This window comes from Betta splendens, chromosome 8 (genome assembly GCF_900634795.4).
Source record: "Betta splendens chromosome 8, fBetSpl5.4, whole genome shotgun sequence".
Taxonomy (NCBI): domain Eukaryota; kingdom Metazoa; phylum Chordata; class Actinopteri; order Anabantiformes; family Osphronemidae; genus Betta; species Betta splendens.
In genome coordinates, this window is record NC_040888.2 from 3,921,863 (window position 1) to 3,937,374 (window position 15,512).

The 15,512-nt window shown below is 44.4% G+C and overlaps 2 protein-coding genes across 5 annotated transcripts; one reads left to right on the forward strand and one right to left on the reverse strand.

Annotated features, from left to right (window-relative positions):
* Positions 1–17: 17 nt before the first annotated feature.
* Positions 18–5,991, reverse strand: LOC114860375 (far upstream element-binding protein 2-like). Of its 4 annotated transcripts, none has more exons than XM_041071874.2 (18): positions 5,670–5,983; positions 5,188–5,290; positions 5,004–5,063; positions 4,782–4,818; positions 4,555–4,607; positions 4,371–4,442; positions 4,229–4,286; positions 3,959–4,130; positions 3,770–3,868; positions 3,575–3,694; positions 3,406–3,508; positions 3,174–3,295; positions 2,707–3,000; positions 2,540–2,631; positions 2,339–2,427; positions 1,824–2,030; positions 1,448–1,635; positions 18–1,299 (listed from the first exon to the last, which is right to left on the reverse strand). In XM_041071874.2, exons 1-18 carry the CDS (start codon positions 5,796–5,798, stop codon positions 1,291–1,293), a joined length of 2,007 nt encoding a protein of 668 aa, XP_040927808.1. In that variant the 5' UTR covers positions 5,799–5,983; the 3' UTR covers positions 18–1,290. The 4 variants fall into 4 exon arrangements, with proteins under 4 accessions (XP_040927808.1, XP_029014740.1, XP_029014741.1 ...); XM_029158907.3 differs by having other exon boundaries at positions 3,406–3,520; positions 3,596–3,694; positions 5,670–5,982; XM_029158908.3 differs by having other exon boundaries at positions 3,596–3,694; positions 5,670–5,979.
* A 368-nt stretch (positions 5,992–6,359) lies between these two features.
* Positions 6,360–15,387, forward strand: atad5a (ATPase family AAA domain containing 5a). Its single transcript, XM_029159661.3, has 22 exons — positions 6,360–6,766; positions 7,325–7,389; positions 7,502–9,198; positions 9,312–9,396; positions 9,496–9,651; positions 9,793–9,928; positions 10,013–10,234; positions 10,324–10,472; positions 10,549–10,693; positions 10,828–11,127; positions 11,226–11,322; positions 11,402–11,484; positions 11,559–11,695; positions 11,794–11,971; positions 12,069–12,236; positions 12,330–12,557; positions 12,640–12,704; positions 12,786–12,975; positions 13,135–13,277; positions 13,373–14,232; positions 14,325–14,483; positions 14,714–15,387. Exons 2-22 carry the CDS (start codon positions 7,339–7,341, stop codon positions 14,790–14,792), a joined length of 5,328 nt encoding a protein of 1,775 aa, XP_029015494.1. The 5' UTR covers positions 6,360–6,766; positions 7,325–7,338; the 3' UTR covers positions 14,793–15,387.
* Positions 15,388–15,512: the final 125 nt, after the last annotated feature.

A 15,512-nucleotide genomic window follows, 5' to 3' on the forward strand; every position in this document is an offset into this window, starting at 1 on the left:
CAACACTGGAACTTAACTTCCATTTTCTCCTTTTTGATTATTGCTGCTGGTGGTCATTTATTAACAATATCAACATTTCACACAGGAATCCTATGTAATATCTCTATTGATTCAGCCTTATATTGCTGAACATGTGTGCATACGCAACGTATCTGAGAGTGGGACATGTTGGAAGACTAAATTTGATTATTCTGTACACAAATAAGGTCTGTGGTAAGGCAAAGGGGCCACAGGTTCCTGTCTGCCGCCATTAAAAACCCATTAACATGCTATTAGATGAAAGACAAATACAGAATAGGATTAATGCAGCCTCACGTGACATTTTCCCATCGCAGAGGAACTTGCAGCCACTGTTTTGTAGTTACAACCAAATGTTTCTATATTACAATCAAACAAGCCAAAATTGTGTAGAGAATACATGTATATTACCATACTACATTAGACTTTGTTAATCCAGAAAATGTGCATAACCTGATGTAAGGTCATGTGTGTTTCCTAAGAACAATTAAAAAAACTCTCATTCAGTCCACAAGGGCATGAGATCTGGTCTCATAAACACCATAATATATGTAAAACACTCCAACAAGTCACAGCTTCCATGGCGCCAGCAGTCGGGCTGAATCTGTCCTGAAGATGACGACTGGCCCTGTTATTTCCTAACAAAGCTCCTCTGAGGAAATGCTGTTTAAATAACACTGATCATTTTCTTATTTATGTTCTCTGCTCGATATAACATAAGACTATTATTCTAATAGTTCTAGGACTAAAGTACATACAATGGGCAAAGAAACGAAAGCAATCACGTCAAGTTTGGTGATTTCTCCCAGTTTTGGAGTTTTCCATTCAAAGGGGAAAATTAAATAAATTTGGAAAATTCTATTTATTGTTTGTTTACATTCCAGGCTATGAATCAACCAATATGAAAAGAAATTCTTCAGCAGTACAGAAAGGTGACATTAGCTGCATTAGCATTTCATGGCCTCCAGATTTCTAAGAGCATAAATGTACAATAGGATCCATCCGCCCGCTGTGATGCATTTTGCAGACAGACTCCTCTATTTACATATGGAGCAGCACTGGGGCGCGTTGTGAATGTGAATAGCTCCAGCCCTTAGCTGTCCTACAATGTCTATTCATTTTGATATTTTAATAAAAGTTTTGTGGTGATTCATTTCCACAACAAATAAGATTAAAATAAATAGAGAACATTTGCTCCTAAACATGCTCCTAAACTTAAGAGGTCAGAGCGGTCATCGTCTTCTCTCCGGCATCAGACCTTGTGCAATGAAGTCACTGCGTCTACAAAGCATACAAAGCAAACATATTGAAAGTGTTCCCATCATGTAAATACAATAAGTAAATACAAATTTTTCTGCAAATTTATAAAAAGGAGTATTCGTAAATCCTCTTAAAATGCATCAGATGGAATGATTGAACCAGTACCAACCTGTCCCTGCTGCGGAGGGGCCGGTGGGCCGGGGGCCTGTCCTGACTGTCCGTAGTAGGCAGCCTGCTGCCTGTAATACTCTGCCCAGGCTGCGCTGTAGTCAGCCTGGGCCCCGGCAGCGGATGAGGCACCCCCCGCTGCCCCTGGGGCTGCAGCTGGGGTCACAGGGACGGAGCCACCCGACTGAGCTGCAGGCCACAAGAAGCAACATAAATATCGTTATTTATTTAGAAGTCTTTCATGAAACAACCTTTGTTTTCACTCCATTATTAGCCTCATTTAATTATATAATTATTCATACAAACAAGTGAGTAAGTGCTTTTTATGTTTCGGGGTTTGAGGACTCATATAGGTGAACTTTCTTCTTCAGTCTCACCCATCCTCTTGTAATACTCCTCCCAGGCTTTGCTGTAGTCTGGTGGGTTTCCAGGCGCCTGAGCGCTCTGGGTTTGGTCCACTGATGCTTGGGCACCACCAGCTGGGTTTGCGGGGTACTGGGCTGGCACAGTCCCCGTCGGCTGCTGGTAGTACTGAGCGTAGTACGCTGCCCATGCTGCGTTGGCATCATTAGCTGCTGCCTTGCCTGGAAAAGATGCAGGGTGGAGTGGGGTGAGGTCCTCATAGGGTGAGGGTGAGCCCCTGCTACTGGCCTGGAGACCAGGCTTGGAGACCAGGGGGGGGAAACAGACACAGAGTTAGCCAACGCTGCTTAGGACAAAGTCATTTCATTATAACATTTCCATCAGCACTCCTCCTGATCTTACCAGAATTAGAAAAAAAGTCGGCATCAGCAAAAACTGGGTCATGCACAGTAAACATACAGCAGGTGAGCAGAAATAAACACTTGTTCCTGAAAGCCAGGGGAGAAAGTAAAGTCAAAAGGTGACTCACTGGAGTCGTGAGGTGCCTGTGGCTGCCACTGCTGGTAGGTGCTGCTCCAACCCTGAGGACTGTACTGGTGAGGCCCAGGAGGACCAGCGCTGAGAAGGAAGCAATTGGTTTATTAGTAAGTACCGTCACCTTGGATGCTCTGAACGTCTGTGAATGGTTATAAAGGCTAAACACTGAGAGGCACAAGCTGTTGATACTGACTGTGGTGGCCCAGGGCTATATGGGTTGGGGTTGTAGGAGCCCATTGGTCCAGCAGGACCACCTGGTTCTGGGCCCACAGGACATAGAGGACCCTACGGTACGATACACAGCCATGACATTTTCTGCATCTAAAACTATGCCCAAACGTCACTAAAAGGGCTGTGTACCTCAATCTTCTCCTCAATGAGCTGCTTGGCGTGGTCGATCTGCTGCGGTGAGCCCCGGATGATGAACAGCTTGAAGCTGGGGTCTCCACTGGGCGGTGGCTCGCGACAGATTTCGACAAAGGCTCCCGTCTGCTGGTTGATGGACTTGACGTTCTCTCCTCCCCGGCCAATCACCAGCCCGCATTTGTGCGCAGGAATGGAGAAGGTCATTTCCCCTCCAGGTGGACCCCAACCGCCTTTCCCCCCTCCTCTCCCCCTGTTGTCGACAGGCATGCCCGGAGGACCCGGAGGACCCTGTTAACAGGGCAGAGAAAGGCTCAAACAACACTCTCTCTGAAAAATGCATTATTTCAATTTTTCAAGGTCAGATCTGCTAACGTGACCCTTAGAAAGCCAGCTGCCAAACATTTACTGTCACGTGCAGCTGTTACTCACGCCCAGAATGTGTTTGTGAGAGTAAATCCTACCCCCTGTCCTTCCTCTCTGACTCTGATGCTCTGCAGTAGATCGCTGATGATCTGGGCTGCGTGTTCACAGCGCTCCGGGGGGCCACTGATGTGGGCAATCTTCTCTGGACTAGTTCCATCATCTAAAAAACATCAAAGCCTGCATTAAGAAAAATCATTTCACTGGGTTTGGGTTTTGTTTTTAGGCCAGCATGCAGATTTTATTGTAAATGCATTCCTGAGCAGATCCCACCTTGTTTGAACTGTATCCTAACTCCAGCGTCATTCTGGATCTTCTTAATCATCTCTCCGTTGCGTCCGATGACAACGCCGACTGAGTGCCGGGGAACTGGAATCTGAGAGAAAAACTGATATTTTTATGATCTTAGATTTGATTTAAAGATGCAGATCCTGTTTCTAACCTTGCTGCTACACACACTCACATCCATGCCTCCTCCCGCTCGAGAGCTGTAGTCATTTCTTTCATTGTAGCCACCATAGTCTCTCTCCATAAGAATCTCCTGCACCATCTCTTGAGCTTGCTGAGGACATAAACAATGGTGGAAGGTCATTTATTTTATTATCTTATTATTTTAGTATAGCTGTTATGTAAGTACCTGAACTTTGTAGGGGTCTCCAATAATACGCAGGGGCTTGTCAACATTGGGTCCCTGAGAGGCATCCTGGATTAGGATCATCTTCACTCCTGCACGCTCCTGGAGTATCCCACAATCACACATTGTTACTCACCTGTTCACTAACACACGTGTTAAAGTACATGTTTACCACAGCACAGTGCATTGTACCTGGAGCTGTTTGATGGTCTCTCCTCCCTTGCCAATGACAAGGCCAGCCTTTCCAGCAGGGATCATCATCTCATGGACGCTTCCATCTTGGCCATTTGTGGATTCTTGATGTGAAGACGGGGGTGTACCCTTCCCTCGTGACACTATCTCATCCAGCAGCCTCTTGGCTTTCCTAGCCAGAAAAAAAGTGGAGCCGTTACTCCACAGACTCACTAAGATAAAAAAAATCTATGTGTATTATAATAGACAAGCAGCCGTAAAGTAACTCACTGTATAGACTCCTGTGCACCTGTGAGTGACACACTTCTCTCTGGAAGGCCTCCGCTGTCTAGAGGAACACATCATATTAACTTTATTAATTATTAAAAATTATAATTACAGTTAATTAGCTCCACACAAAAGCAGACAGTACCTGGAGCAATCTGAACCTTGCATCCTGACTCCTGTTGAATCTTATTGATCTGTTCCCCTCCACGACCAATAACTGGGAACACAGAGGAAGACAAATGTGTGCGTGCTGTTGGCTTATACTCCATTTTTGTCTTTTATTGCTGAAAGACAGCAGCATTAATCCATGTTAACCCCACTGCACTTACTGAGTCCCACCATGCTGTCTGGAACACTGTACTCCTCCGATAAAGAGGCAGACCTGGGACAAATCAGCAAGTAAGGATAAAAAAAGAAAAAAACAACAAGCCTGATTATGTAACTTTGGAAAGATTCAAACAGTTTCTGCAGCCCTTTCTATTTCCTCAATCGCAAACCCAATACAAAGGGCGAGTACTACAAAATAGAAAAATAACTAGAAACTACAAGATCTCACCTTTGCTGTGACAGAGCAACTAGTTGTGCACCAATAGCTGGAATAAAACAGCACCAGAGAGAAATGGTGAGAGAAAAAGGACAGAGGTTTTGGATTAGTGATGGACTACGAGCTACAGAGGAGGGGGGGGCGTGGGCAGATGAGGATAAAGGGGCAAAAAACTGAAACAGGTAAACTGTAATGGTACATACTATCAACTGAGTTAGAAACACAGAAACTCACACAGTGCTTTGGCTGAATCCAGGTCACACTGTGCAGCCAGTTTCTTGCTCTCTGGTTCATCTGTCCAGTGAGATAACAAACAAACGCAGAAGTACTAAGAAAAGTACAATAACAGGACGCCGCTGTTCCACCATCATCATCATCATCATCATCCATGCAATACAATACAATGAGTAAACTGAACCTGCATCATCCAGCTGTCGTTTCTGTGCGGTGAATGGAAACCCGTCTGCTGCACTACTGTTGTTCATGGGAGGACCAGCATCACCTCCGATCTTAGCTGCAATCTGAAACACAATTTAAAGTCCACAGTCAAATCTAGACAATAGATGCAGTGATTGTAATACTCCACAATAGAAATATTGAAGACGAATGGAACTCACGGACACTGCAGCATATATGCACTTTACTAAATGTTTTATTGTTTCTAAATTTTTGTCCCCATATCTAAAATGAATGAGGTGTTTGTTTATGTATCATTTATATTAGTAAGAACAAAAAATAATGACATTGCGAATTGTTTATCTGTCTTTACTGGTTCACAGTAGAGACTGAGTCGCGGCATGAGCTAAATAGCTTTATTGAAGCCCGTGTTTGCGTGTGACATTAGCCGTCATGCTAACCGTTAGCCTGCCCCTTCAGACGCGCGCCCGACTTATCCCTCACCTGACGGGCCCGCTGCACGGCGTCCGCGAACGCATCTTTCTTGATGCCCCCGGCTCCGTTCCCCACAGTTGCCTGTCCGCCGAGAGAGGCTCCGGATCCGGGCGGAGAAACCGCGTTGTACTCCGACATTCCAACTGAAGTGGACGCTAAGAAGAGTGAACAGAAAACAGGCAAAAGAGCTGCGCAGGAGTGGGATAAAAAGTCAAGAAACCGGCCGGAGTAAGGAAAGCGATGAAGACACGACGGTGGCCGGGAAGGATCCTTCGCGTTATTGTTATTCTCCTTACCACTATTAATGATATACTAGGACAAGCGAAACATGGGTTTATGGATTTGGACTGGGATTTTTGTGTTTTAATGATAAGATAACCTTAAACAATATTCTTAAGAGTAATTGGGAAAAATACCAAATCAATAAATTATAAAAACAAAGTTAAACGGATGCCATCCTATCTTCATCTCTATACAACTGTATATGAAAACAGATTTCTGTTTTTTACGTCTTGTAATTTATTTACATTTATTTTGACAAATGGTATCAATGCTGTAAAGCTTTTCATTTTTTATTTCTAATAAAGTGATGTAGATTCGAGCCAGTAGGCGTCACTGTCACTTTTCTTTCCTGAAACTCAACACCACGCGCCATCTTTGTTTTGTGTAAACTACGTTAGCTGGTGACGAAGGCATTTGCTCCTCTGTGATTGGTCGGTCGTGGTGATGCCAAAGGTCACGCATATTTGGCGCTCTTCGTACAGGACCGCTCTGGCGCGTTTTTGAAAGAGTACTGTACATCAAGAAACATGTATTTTCAATTGACATTCGGGCGAGTTCGGATAATATCAGCGTAACAGTCTCTACGTTGACTTGACGCGGAACCTGAGCAGGCGTTTATTTTTATGTGGAAAGCTTTGTTAAACGTAGCACCGAGCGAGGACTAGTAGCTTGTTTTACTGGGATATTTTGGCTTCAAGCAGCTGTTCACCACGCACAATGAGCGTCCCCACTGTTCTTCATTCACACACGGAGAAGTGAATAGGACTAAGCAACAATACCGTTTCTGAGTGGCAGCAAGATACCGAGTTGTCGTCAACTCAGCGGTGAGTGTTTACTCAACCTTTGTTTTCCTGGTTTCTCTGTCAGCTCAGATTAGAAGAGCTGCTGGGCGCCATGTCAGAAATCATAAGAATAAAAACTTTAATAGTCCCACAATTGATATTGCAGTTGTCACTAAGGTTTTTATCATTTACCTTTCTTTCAACCCCCATTATATATTGTATGTAGCAGTTATGTACTGTTTTAGTTACAATGTAACTTTCTGTAATAGCTTCTATGTTGTTACTGCTCTTACACTGTGCTTTTTTTAATAGTTTTTGTCCAAAGACAGCTCTTGCATAGACATTAGATTAGTATTGTCCTGTAATTGCTTCACTCTTGTCTTTATTGATAAAAAAAATAGAGACACGAGCAGCACAGATGACTGGCAGAAATTTTTCTTATTATATTTACTCATTATTCTCATTAAAGTAATAACCTAATCGTCATGCTTTGCATGGTGTATTTTAAGTCTTTAGGTGAAAGAAGAGCTTAAGTAAACACTTATGATTCACTTATGAACACGTCTTTGTGTATTACGTTAAATGTTTCTTTTGATTTAGGTGCCTTCAAAATTATGGCTGGTGTTGTGGCTATGGCATCTGTCATTGAGGATTTTGACACTCAGGTATTTCATTGACAGTGTTTGACCATATGTGACATACAGTAACTGCTGCATATAGTCACTCATACCTATATATAAAGTTTCATGTTTTATTAACGTTGTCACTCTTTTACAGCCATGCAAGAAATCCCACAAAGAAAGCAACAGTCCTGTTGTTAAGACAATCACAAACTATTTCTCTCCTGTGGTCAAAAGTGGGGAGAAGCCTTTTTCTCATCCACGCTCAAACAACATCATGGACTATTTTAATCGGAAGGCTTTATCATCTAAAGAAAAGACAAGTTCGCCAGAACAGTCTCAAGGAAACTGTCAAATACTGTCTGCAGAAAAAAACACCAGTCCAGAGGCAGCCGTGAAACAGCAATCTCAAAAACGGGGTAGAAAGACCAGCAAAGCTGTAAGAAAACTTGTGGAGTCTGAAATTGGTAGTTCCCCTGAAGAAGTAAGCTGCCTGATTGTCGAAGCGTCAAGTGAAAGCAAAGATGAACGAGCAGAGAAGATCAGTGGGATCCTTGGTAGTGATACAGCAGCTTTATTGGCACTGGTAACGGCTGATGCTTATGACACTGCAGGAAAATCAAAAAGCGATGCTACTGTCATTGATGTGGACCATGTGGAAATAGCAGAACATCCTAAAGATGATGCTAAATCTGGGAAGACTGTAAAAAACAAAAGAGAGCTGAAGGGTTTTCCCTTATCTCCAGTTGTACATTTAAATGATAAAGCTGTTGCCCGAAATTCGAACAAGGAACAGGAGGCAAAGCAACCAGAACCAGATCAGAGCTCCTTGTCTGATGCTAGCATGGAAGTTAATGTGGATGAAAACTCACAGCTAAACAGTAGTACAGTCACAATCTCTTTTGAGGATTTTGTTCGAAGTCAGGACAGTGGTGAAAATATCACATATCAAGATAAAAATGAAAACTTAACAGAGGATTCTGAGGAGACTTCATTGCAAGTCTCGCCCCGAACGCTTACCGTGCAGGCCGAAGTACATGTACTCTCAGCCAGACAAGAAGCAGCAAAGGCTACGGGGAAGTTAGCCTCAATATTTACCAGGAAAAAAGGAGCCAATAGCCCAGCAGAGGCAATATCACCTTCTCAAGCTGAGGCTGAACCCCAGCTTCCTTCTACTGCTCTGCCTGTAAAACGTAGATCCAATGTCGTCCTTCAAGAGGAAGATCTAGAGCTAGCAGTGCTTGAGAGTGAATCTCTGCCCAAGTGTGGTGAGGCAGAAAGGAAACAGTTCATGGCTGCGTTCAAACAACCCAGCCTGGATGGATCGAAGACCAAACCTGGGAAGAGCCAGGGAAAGCAAAAGAATCCTGAAGAGAAGACCTTTGGTCCTGTTGAAGAAGATGCCGTAGTCCCTCCCTCCACTGAGGAAGTTACCTCTTCCTCACAGCAAAGCAAAGCAACGAGTAAGAAACCAGCAAAAAAAAGCAGAAAGAAAGTTAAAGAAGATCAGGAAACAGTCACATTGATTACTACTGCAGAAGAAAGTGCAATTGTGATTGATGAAAAAGAGGAGCCTCCCGTCACCCCAGCTCTCTCCATCACAGCTGTGAGAAGGTCCAAAAGAGAGGTTGTAGTAAGAAACAAACCTGAATGTACTCCAGCAATTCCAGTTCGAAAAACTAGGACTAAACTAAGACTCAATGAGTCCCAGGACGTTGCTACTGCTGCTGCTGCTGCTGCTGCACCACCCGACAGCCCCGTGAAGATGTCGACCCCAAAGACACACAAGTCCAAACGCAGCGTCTACATGGCAGAGATGGTGGGTCCACCCGACACGAAAGAAAGTCCAATCAGGTGACTGATGATTATAGTTATGACATCCTATCAGATTATCATATAAGCATGTACTGTATGTGAAACTCTATGTTTAATGTTATATGGTTTAACTGACATTTTCTTTTCCTAAGGATAAAATTTACTAGAGTTCATAAAAAAGTTTCCACATTGAAGACTGAGAGTGAAAGTGGCCTCAACCCCTCTTTGACTGATAAAGTAAGTCAATTTTCTTACACATTTCAATCAAAGGAAAATGGAAACTTCATTCTAATTATGAGCAGAGAAAGGTGAAATAAACCCTAATCTTTTTCTTAGATGTTAAATGAGTGTAAGAAACGGAGGCAAGCAAAGAAGTTGGTGGAGAAAGCCAAAATTATTCAGCAAAGTAAGAAAACCAGTGTGGAGAAGGGAGCCTTGAGGCGTTCATCGCGGAAGGAGGCAGTCATGAAGAGGAGCTACTGTGAAGATGAGGTACAAGAAAAGTAACATGGGCGCTTTAAAGGTCTTTATGCTAAAATAGTAATGTTTTCCACCACTTGCTGTTGCTTTTTCCTGGTGAACACTGTGTTTCTCCTAATGAACCTAATGTGTTTATCTGTTGACTCTTGTCAGGATTCTATCATCTGTGTGGAGGAGGACCAGACTCAGACAGCATCTGAAAAGAGTAAACCAACCAAGGGCTTACGCAGCTTAAATGATGTTCTGGGCAAAGCTGTGTCCGCTTCAAAAGACACAAGGTCCATCCCAGGTAAAAGTCCATTAAAAGCAGTGGTAGGTCATTTAGTTCTGTTTAGGTGAGTATTGCAAAGGTGACATGTCTTTTTTCTGACAGAAAAAACTGCCCGGAAAATGTCCATCTTTGATGAGAGCAGTCGTGAGGGTTCTGAAAACTCCCAAGATGATGAGCAGTTCAAAGCACGCAGGGAGTTCTTGAAGAGCGGCCTACCGGAGTCCTTTCGAAGGCAGATCGCCAAGACAGCTGCCAATAAAGAGGTGTACTCGCTCTCCTGTTCGTCCCTTCAACCAGTGGTACACGTGGCACAACCACCCACTGGTAAGCTGTTCCTTCAGAAACAGGAATTATGGGTATCTACTGATGGGTTTGTGCACAAATCAGTCAGACTTTTTGTTAACTATTGTCAGATTGCTCTATGTGGAGTCTTCCGTGGCCTCAGTCTCCATTACTGAGTCATCTGAAAGAGGTTTGGAGCAGATCATCCGGACACCATCCACCTGGTAGCGGCTCCTTTTGCCTGATGACCAAACCAACGTCTAGATCTCTTTGTGAAAGGGTATGTTGAAAGTAATGCAGACAATATGTCAAAGAGAACTACGGTGGAGACAAAACGTTATGTTATACATTTTTAGAGTTCAGGTTGGAGACCTGGGATAACTGAAAGTGTTCGTCAGCTCCTCATGGAGGAGATCAGCACCTCTAACCCTCCCTTCCCTGTAAATATGTTCATCACCCGATTCCTGAAGAGATGCACGGACCACAGATGCACAGACTCGGGTCAGTCTAATAAAGGTTTTAACTGCGTTGAACAGATGTTAGGACAATATGTTAATATTCAATTCAAAATTATCAGCATTATTAGCAGCCAAAGTTAGAACCAGGACGACTATAATTTACTTCACTACAACCAGAACCAACCACCAGTGGAGTTGCTGATGCTCCACCGGCTGAACCAGTTGGAGGGAAGAGGAAAAGGACGGACGATGAAGGACCGAACACAGTCAAGGTGGCTAAGAAACAGCGGGCCGATGATTCCACACCTGAGCCACAACCAAAGAAACGAGGGGGCCGCACGAGGCGATCGCAGAGATCCAGGCTGGAGGAGAATGAGGACATGGCTGTTGGTTCTAACAACGCCTCTCCCCTGCCGGCCAAAGAGGACTCTGTTATTATAGTGGAGGACTGTTCGGGGGAGGGCACTGGTGTAACAGGTGAAATAACATAACTACATAACTAATACCTAACAACATCTATAGGAACAAGCATGTTATACATCATCCTGCCCTCTCAAACTCAATATGTCCTGCAGATGTGGTGAAGGAGGATGTGTTGTGGACAGACAAATATCAGCCGCAGTACTCCACTGATATTATAGGCAACAGTGCAGGAGTGAAGAGACTTCACAGGTGAGGTTAAGCAAAAAGTGGGTGCAAGGAAATTGTAGGAGCTTATGGCCAAGTGTTTCATCTTCCCGTTTTTGTACAGTTGGCTTAGGGAATGGAAACTTCGTGCAGACCGAGAGGAGAGAAAAAAGCAGAAAGACAAGAAACAAGAGGAAGGCAGCAACGGCAAGTGACTCATTCTAAATCTTGTTTCTCCATATTTCGGCTAAATATAATCGTATCTGACCTTTTATGTGCAGACTCTGACTGGGACTGTGGAGAGGAGGACTCGCAGGATGGAGACGACATGTTGTGTAATACTATGCTTATCACGGGACCCACTGGAGTAGGAAAGACCGCTGCGGTCTATGCTTGTGCTCAGGAGCTGGGCTTTAAGGTACGAAAGCACCAAAGGGACTTCACACCAATGAATATTTCATGTAATTCTTTTTTTGTTTGTTTTTTTAATTATAAACGTTCTCCTGGACTTTAAAGGTGTTTGAGGTAAACGCTTCATCACAGCGTAGCGGCCGTCTGATTCTGTCCCAATTAAAAGAAGCCACTCAGTCGCACCAGGTGGACAGTCAAGGGGTCAACGCCCACAAACCCACCTACTTCAACAGCTACAGCACAAGCAGCAGCGCTGGCAGCGTCAGACCCGGAACCTCCCCGAGTACGTACAGAGCCGACACACTGGCCTCTGAGATAATGTGTTTCTGCTTGTTTTGTGTGGGAACATTTCAACACGACCTGTTCTCTTCGCTCCTTAGGAAAGATCAACTCGCCTCGCAGGGTGGTTTCTTCTCCCAGAAAACCTCCCCAGTCACCGAGAGGCGCAAAAAGAGGAGTACTAGCTCCCACTATGTTAGCGAACTTCTTCAAAATGGGTCAGGCCACGAACAAGCAGCTCCCTAACACTTTAAAGAATGAACAACCAGGTAACTGCATCTTTAATCCACCACTGTTTTAAAAGGATTTAAATCCTCCATAGATATTTGTTCTATTTCACCCGTCAAATTTTCGTCTTCCAGCTTCCAAGAAAACCGTGAAAGAAAATGAGAGTATCAATAAGAGCAAAGACCTCAAGGTCAAATCACCAGCAGCTTCTACGCCAAATGAAGAGCAGAGTAAGAAGGTGGCCACCTCGCTGATCCTCTTTGAAGAAGTGGATGTCATCTTTGATGACGACTCAGGGTTTCTAGCTGCGATCAAGACGTTCATGGCCACTACCAAGAGGCCAGTCATTCTCACCACCAGTGGTGAGTAACGTCTCTGTTGTATTTATATAACAGGCTCTGCTTCTTGAGCTTTAATCCTTTATTTCTTCCTAACATTTTATAGATCCTGCTTTTGGTGCCATGTTTGAGGGGAGCTTTGAAGAAATTAGTTTTAACACACCGTCAGTGGTGGGTGGAATGAACACGAATCTTAGTTTTATCGTAGTTTATTGTAGATTTTTCACTTGTCCCCTTCTTCGCCTGCTCCAGCTGAACGTGGCCACCTACCTGCAGCTTTTGTGTCTGGCTGAGGACATGAGGACAGACCTGTCGGACGTCAGCTCTCTGCTCAGACTCAACGGATGCGACGTCAGGCAGAGTTTACTGCAGCTGCAGTTCTGGACTCGCAGCGCTGGGGGTCGCCAAACCACCAGAGCGCTGGCCCACGCTGGCAAACACTGTAAGGACAAGGGAGGACTGTATAATATAACCCTGTGTTTACTGTGTTAAACATCTGTGTTAAGACATTGCAATATTTCCCAGTTTTGCATGAGTCACAAAATGTTCCTTTAGGAAAGTTAATGACCTTATTATTTGACTTTTTATTTTTTTATTCAAGCTGACCTGAAGCCAGAGGCTGAAGGAGGGGCAGCAAACTTGTCTGTGACGCCCACTCTGCCTCCCTGTGACACCGGCTGCACTGAGTCAAGGCTGGGACTGTTCAACATAGAACCTGAGAGAGACATTTGGGAACTGCTCAGGGTAAACTAATACATTAAAACATCTCCTGGCTTTTACTGTAGTGTTTATACATAATACAGACGGTTTATTACTGACACGGTGTGTGTTGTTGGCAGAGCCCAGAGGAGGAGGAGGTTCGCCAGGAGCTGCTCATAAACAGCAGGCGACGAGGAGTGGACCTACTCTATGCCAACATGGAGACTCTGTTGCCTCTTCCACTTACATCTCTGGCTACGTCAGCACACAGACTTGAGCATGTTAGTTCAGAAAACCTCAGTTTTGTTAATACGAAGGAGCCGCTGTCGTCTGCCTGTCTTCAGACAGAGATGCTGCTGTCACATACGAGAGAGGAGTCACTCGATTGCTCAGACGATGGCAGTCCAGTAAAAATGTCCAGCAGAATGAAGAAGAGCAAGAAGCGCCGCTGTGTGGCTGCTCAGGATGGACTGCACTCTGAATCAGACTCAGACGACGGGTTTTTGTCAATTCCCAAGTCATGCAACGATTCTCAGGTCAATGAGGAAGTCAAAGAAAGTTTAGTTTCAGGAACTGTTAGAAGGAAACCCCCGACTCCAGAAGAGAGGGTAAAGGGACTTCTAGTTTCCCAATGTCTAGAATCCGTGGCTGGATTCTTAGACAACATGTCCTACATGGACTCGTCCTTACTACTTCATCCAGAAGGGGGAGATATTCACAAAAGGCCCATGGCAGCAGCAGTGAAAGACGGGCTGACGGACGAGTGGAGGGTTGAGACCAGCAGAGAGAGCTGTGTTAGGGGAGAGCACGTGCTGCAGATCCAGTCTGCTGTGGAGTCGCTGAGCTTCCACAGGTGCCGGGCTTCGGTAGCAGAGGCGTGGGACAGAGCCCGACAGCTGGATGGCGCGCTGGGGAAAGAGGCCGCAGCAGCACTCGCCCTCCCTGTGGCGTCCCATCGTGAAGGTTACAGCTTCACGCAGGACCATCCCTGTCAGCCACAGTAAGTCTCACCGGTCTCTCTTTGAAACTAGGCTTGTTTTTAAGGAAACTCTGCCAGTTCAAAGAAAACTAATGTGTATTGATGTGCTTCAGCCTGGTCCAGGAGAGAAGAGCAGTGATGGAGAGCCTCATGCTGAAAAACGTGGCTGGTACTCCGGGAAACCGAGCAGCAGCTGCTCTGGACTACCTGCCGGCCCTTCGCTCCATCTGCAGGTCGGAGCGGCTGAAGGAGCGGGGCAAAGTGAAACGAAGGTGACTATGCGAGAGCCTTTCATTTATTTATAGCCGGCCAGCGGCATCAGCGGCCTTTTAGTTAGACGTGTGAGCAGGATGTGGTTTGCTAAACTAGGTAGGTTTTATTTTTGTTGTGACATGAAGCGTATGGCTGACAGACTAACAAGAATTGTGTTAAAGTGCATCTGCTTGCAAACAGCGCTGCAGAAAACACTGAGCTGCTGTTTTATTTTCTTTCCTTCCTACAGATTTCTACACTACCTTGATGCAAACCACCTTGGACTTGACAAGAGCACGCTGCAACAACTTGCTGAAGACTTTCCCTAAATCACACGTTCTCGTTATCACAGAAGCCTTGAGCTAATACTCCTCTGTACGGCGTTAGCTCTGCTTCTCATCAAGACCAGAAGGAAACTCATTGCAGAATAAGCACAGAGATGAACAGACAGTATAAAGGTGTTGCCTTCTGTTTTAGGATCCTGAGCTCAGCATGAGATGAAGTGCTCAGTAAACGAGGTTTCCATGAATTTCCTCTGACTGAATACTAAAAGGTTCAGCACTTCAACGGTGCTCCCAACGAATGCACTGAATTAATACTTTATATAAATAAGTGGTGCTGGAGTGATGGGTTTTTGTACAGTAGTGTTTTGTAGCCTCTTGTGAAATTGCTTTGCATTTTGCAAAGTGTTTTTATCAAACATGACTTGCTTTTAATGAACCATTAATATTTTGAAAGAGCTTGAAGTGTAAAATAGATTTTGATTTTGTTTTAAAAGCTTTGTCTCCACTCAGTACTGTTGATGCACTCAGGATTTTGGTTTGTGTTCATTATAGGAAGATGAGTTTTAAAAGAAACTTGTCTCAGTCACCGTCACACTCACTACGTTGATTTATTTTTTGTACATTAAAGATGAACATCTTATCCACAGTGGGGCTTATTTTTGTTGCGATTAAATAAAGGTTCATCAAAACCAAAAAGTTGGCAAATGATGTCTGATTTCCAGTACGTGGCGACAGATGTGCCTGGAATTAGGTGGTATTCGCACA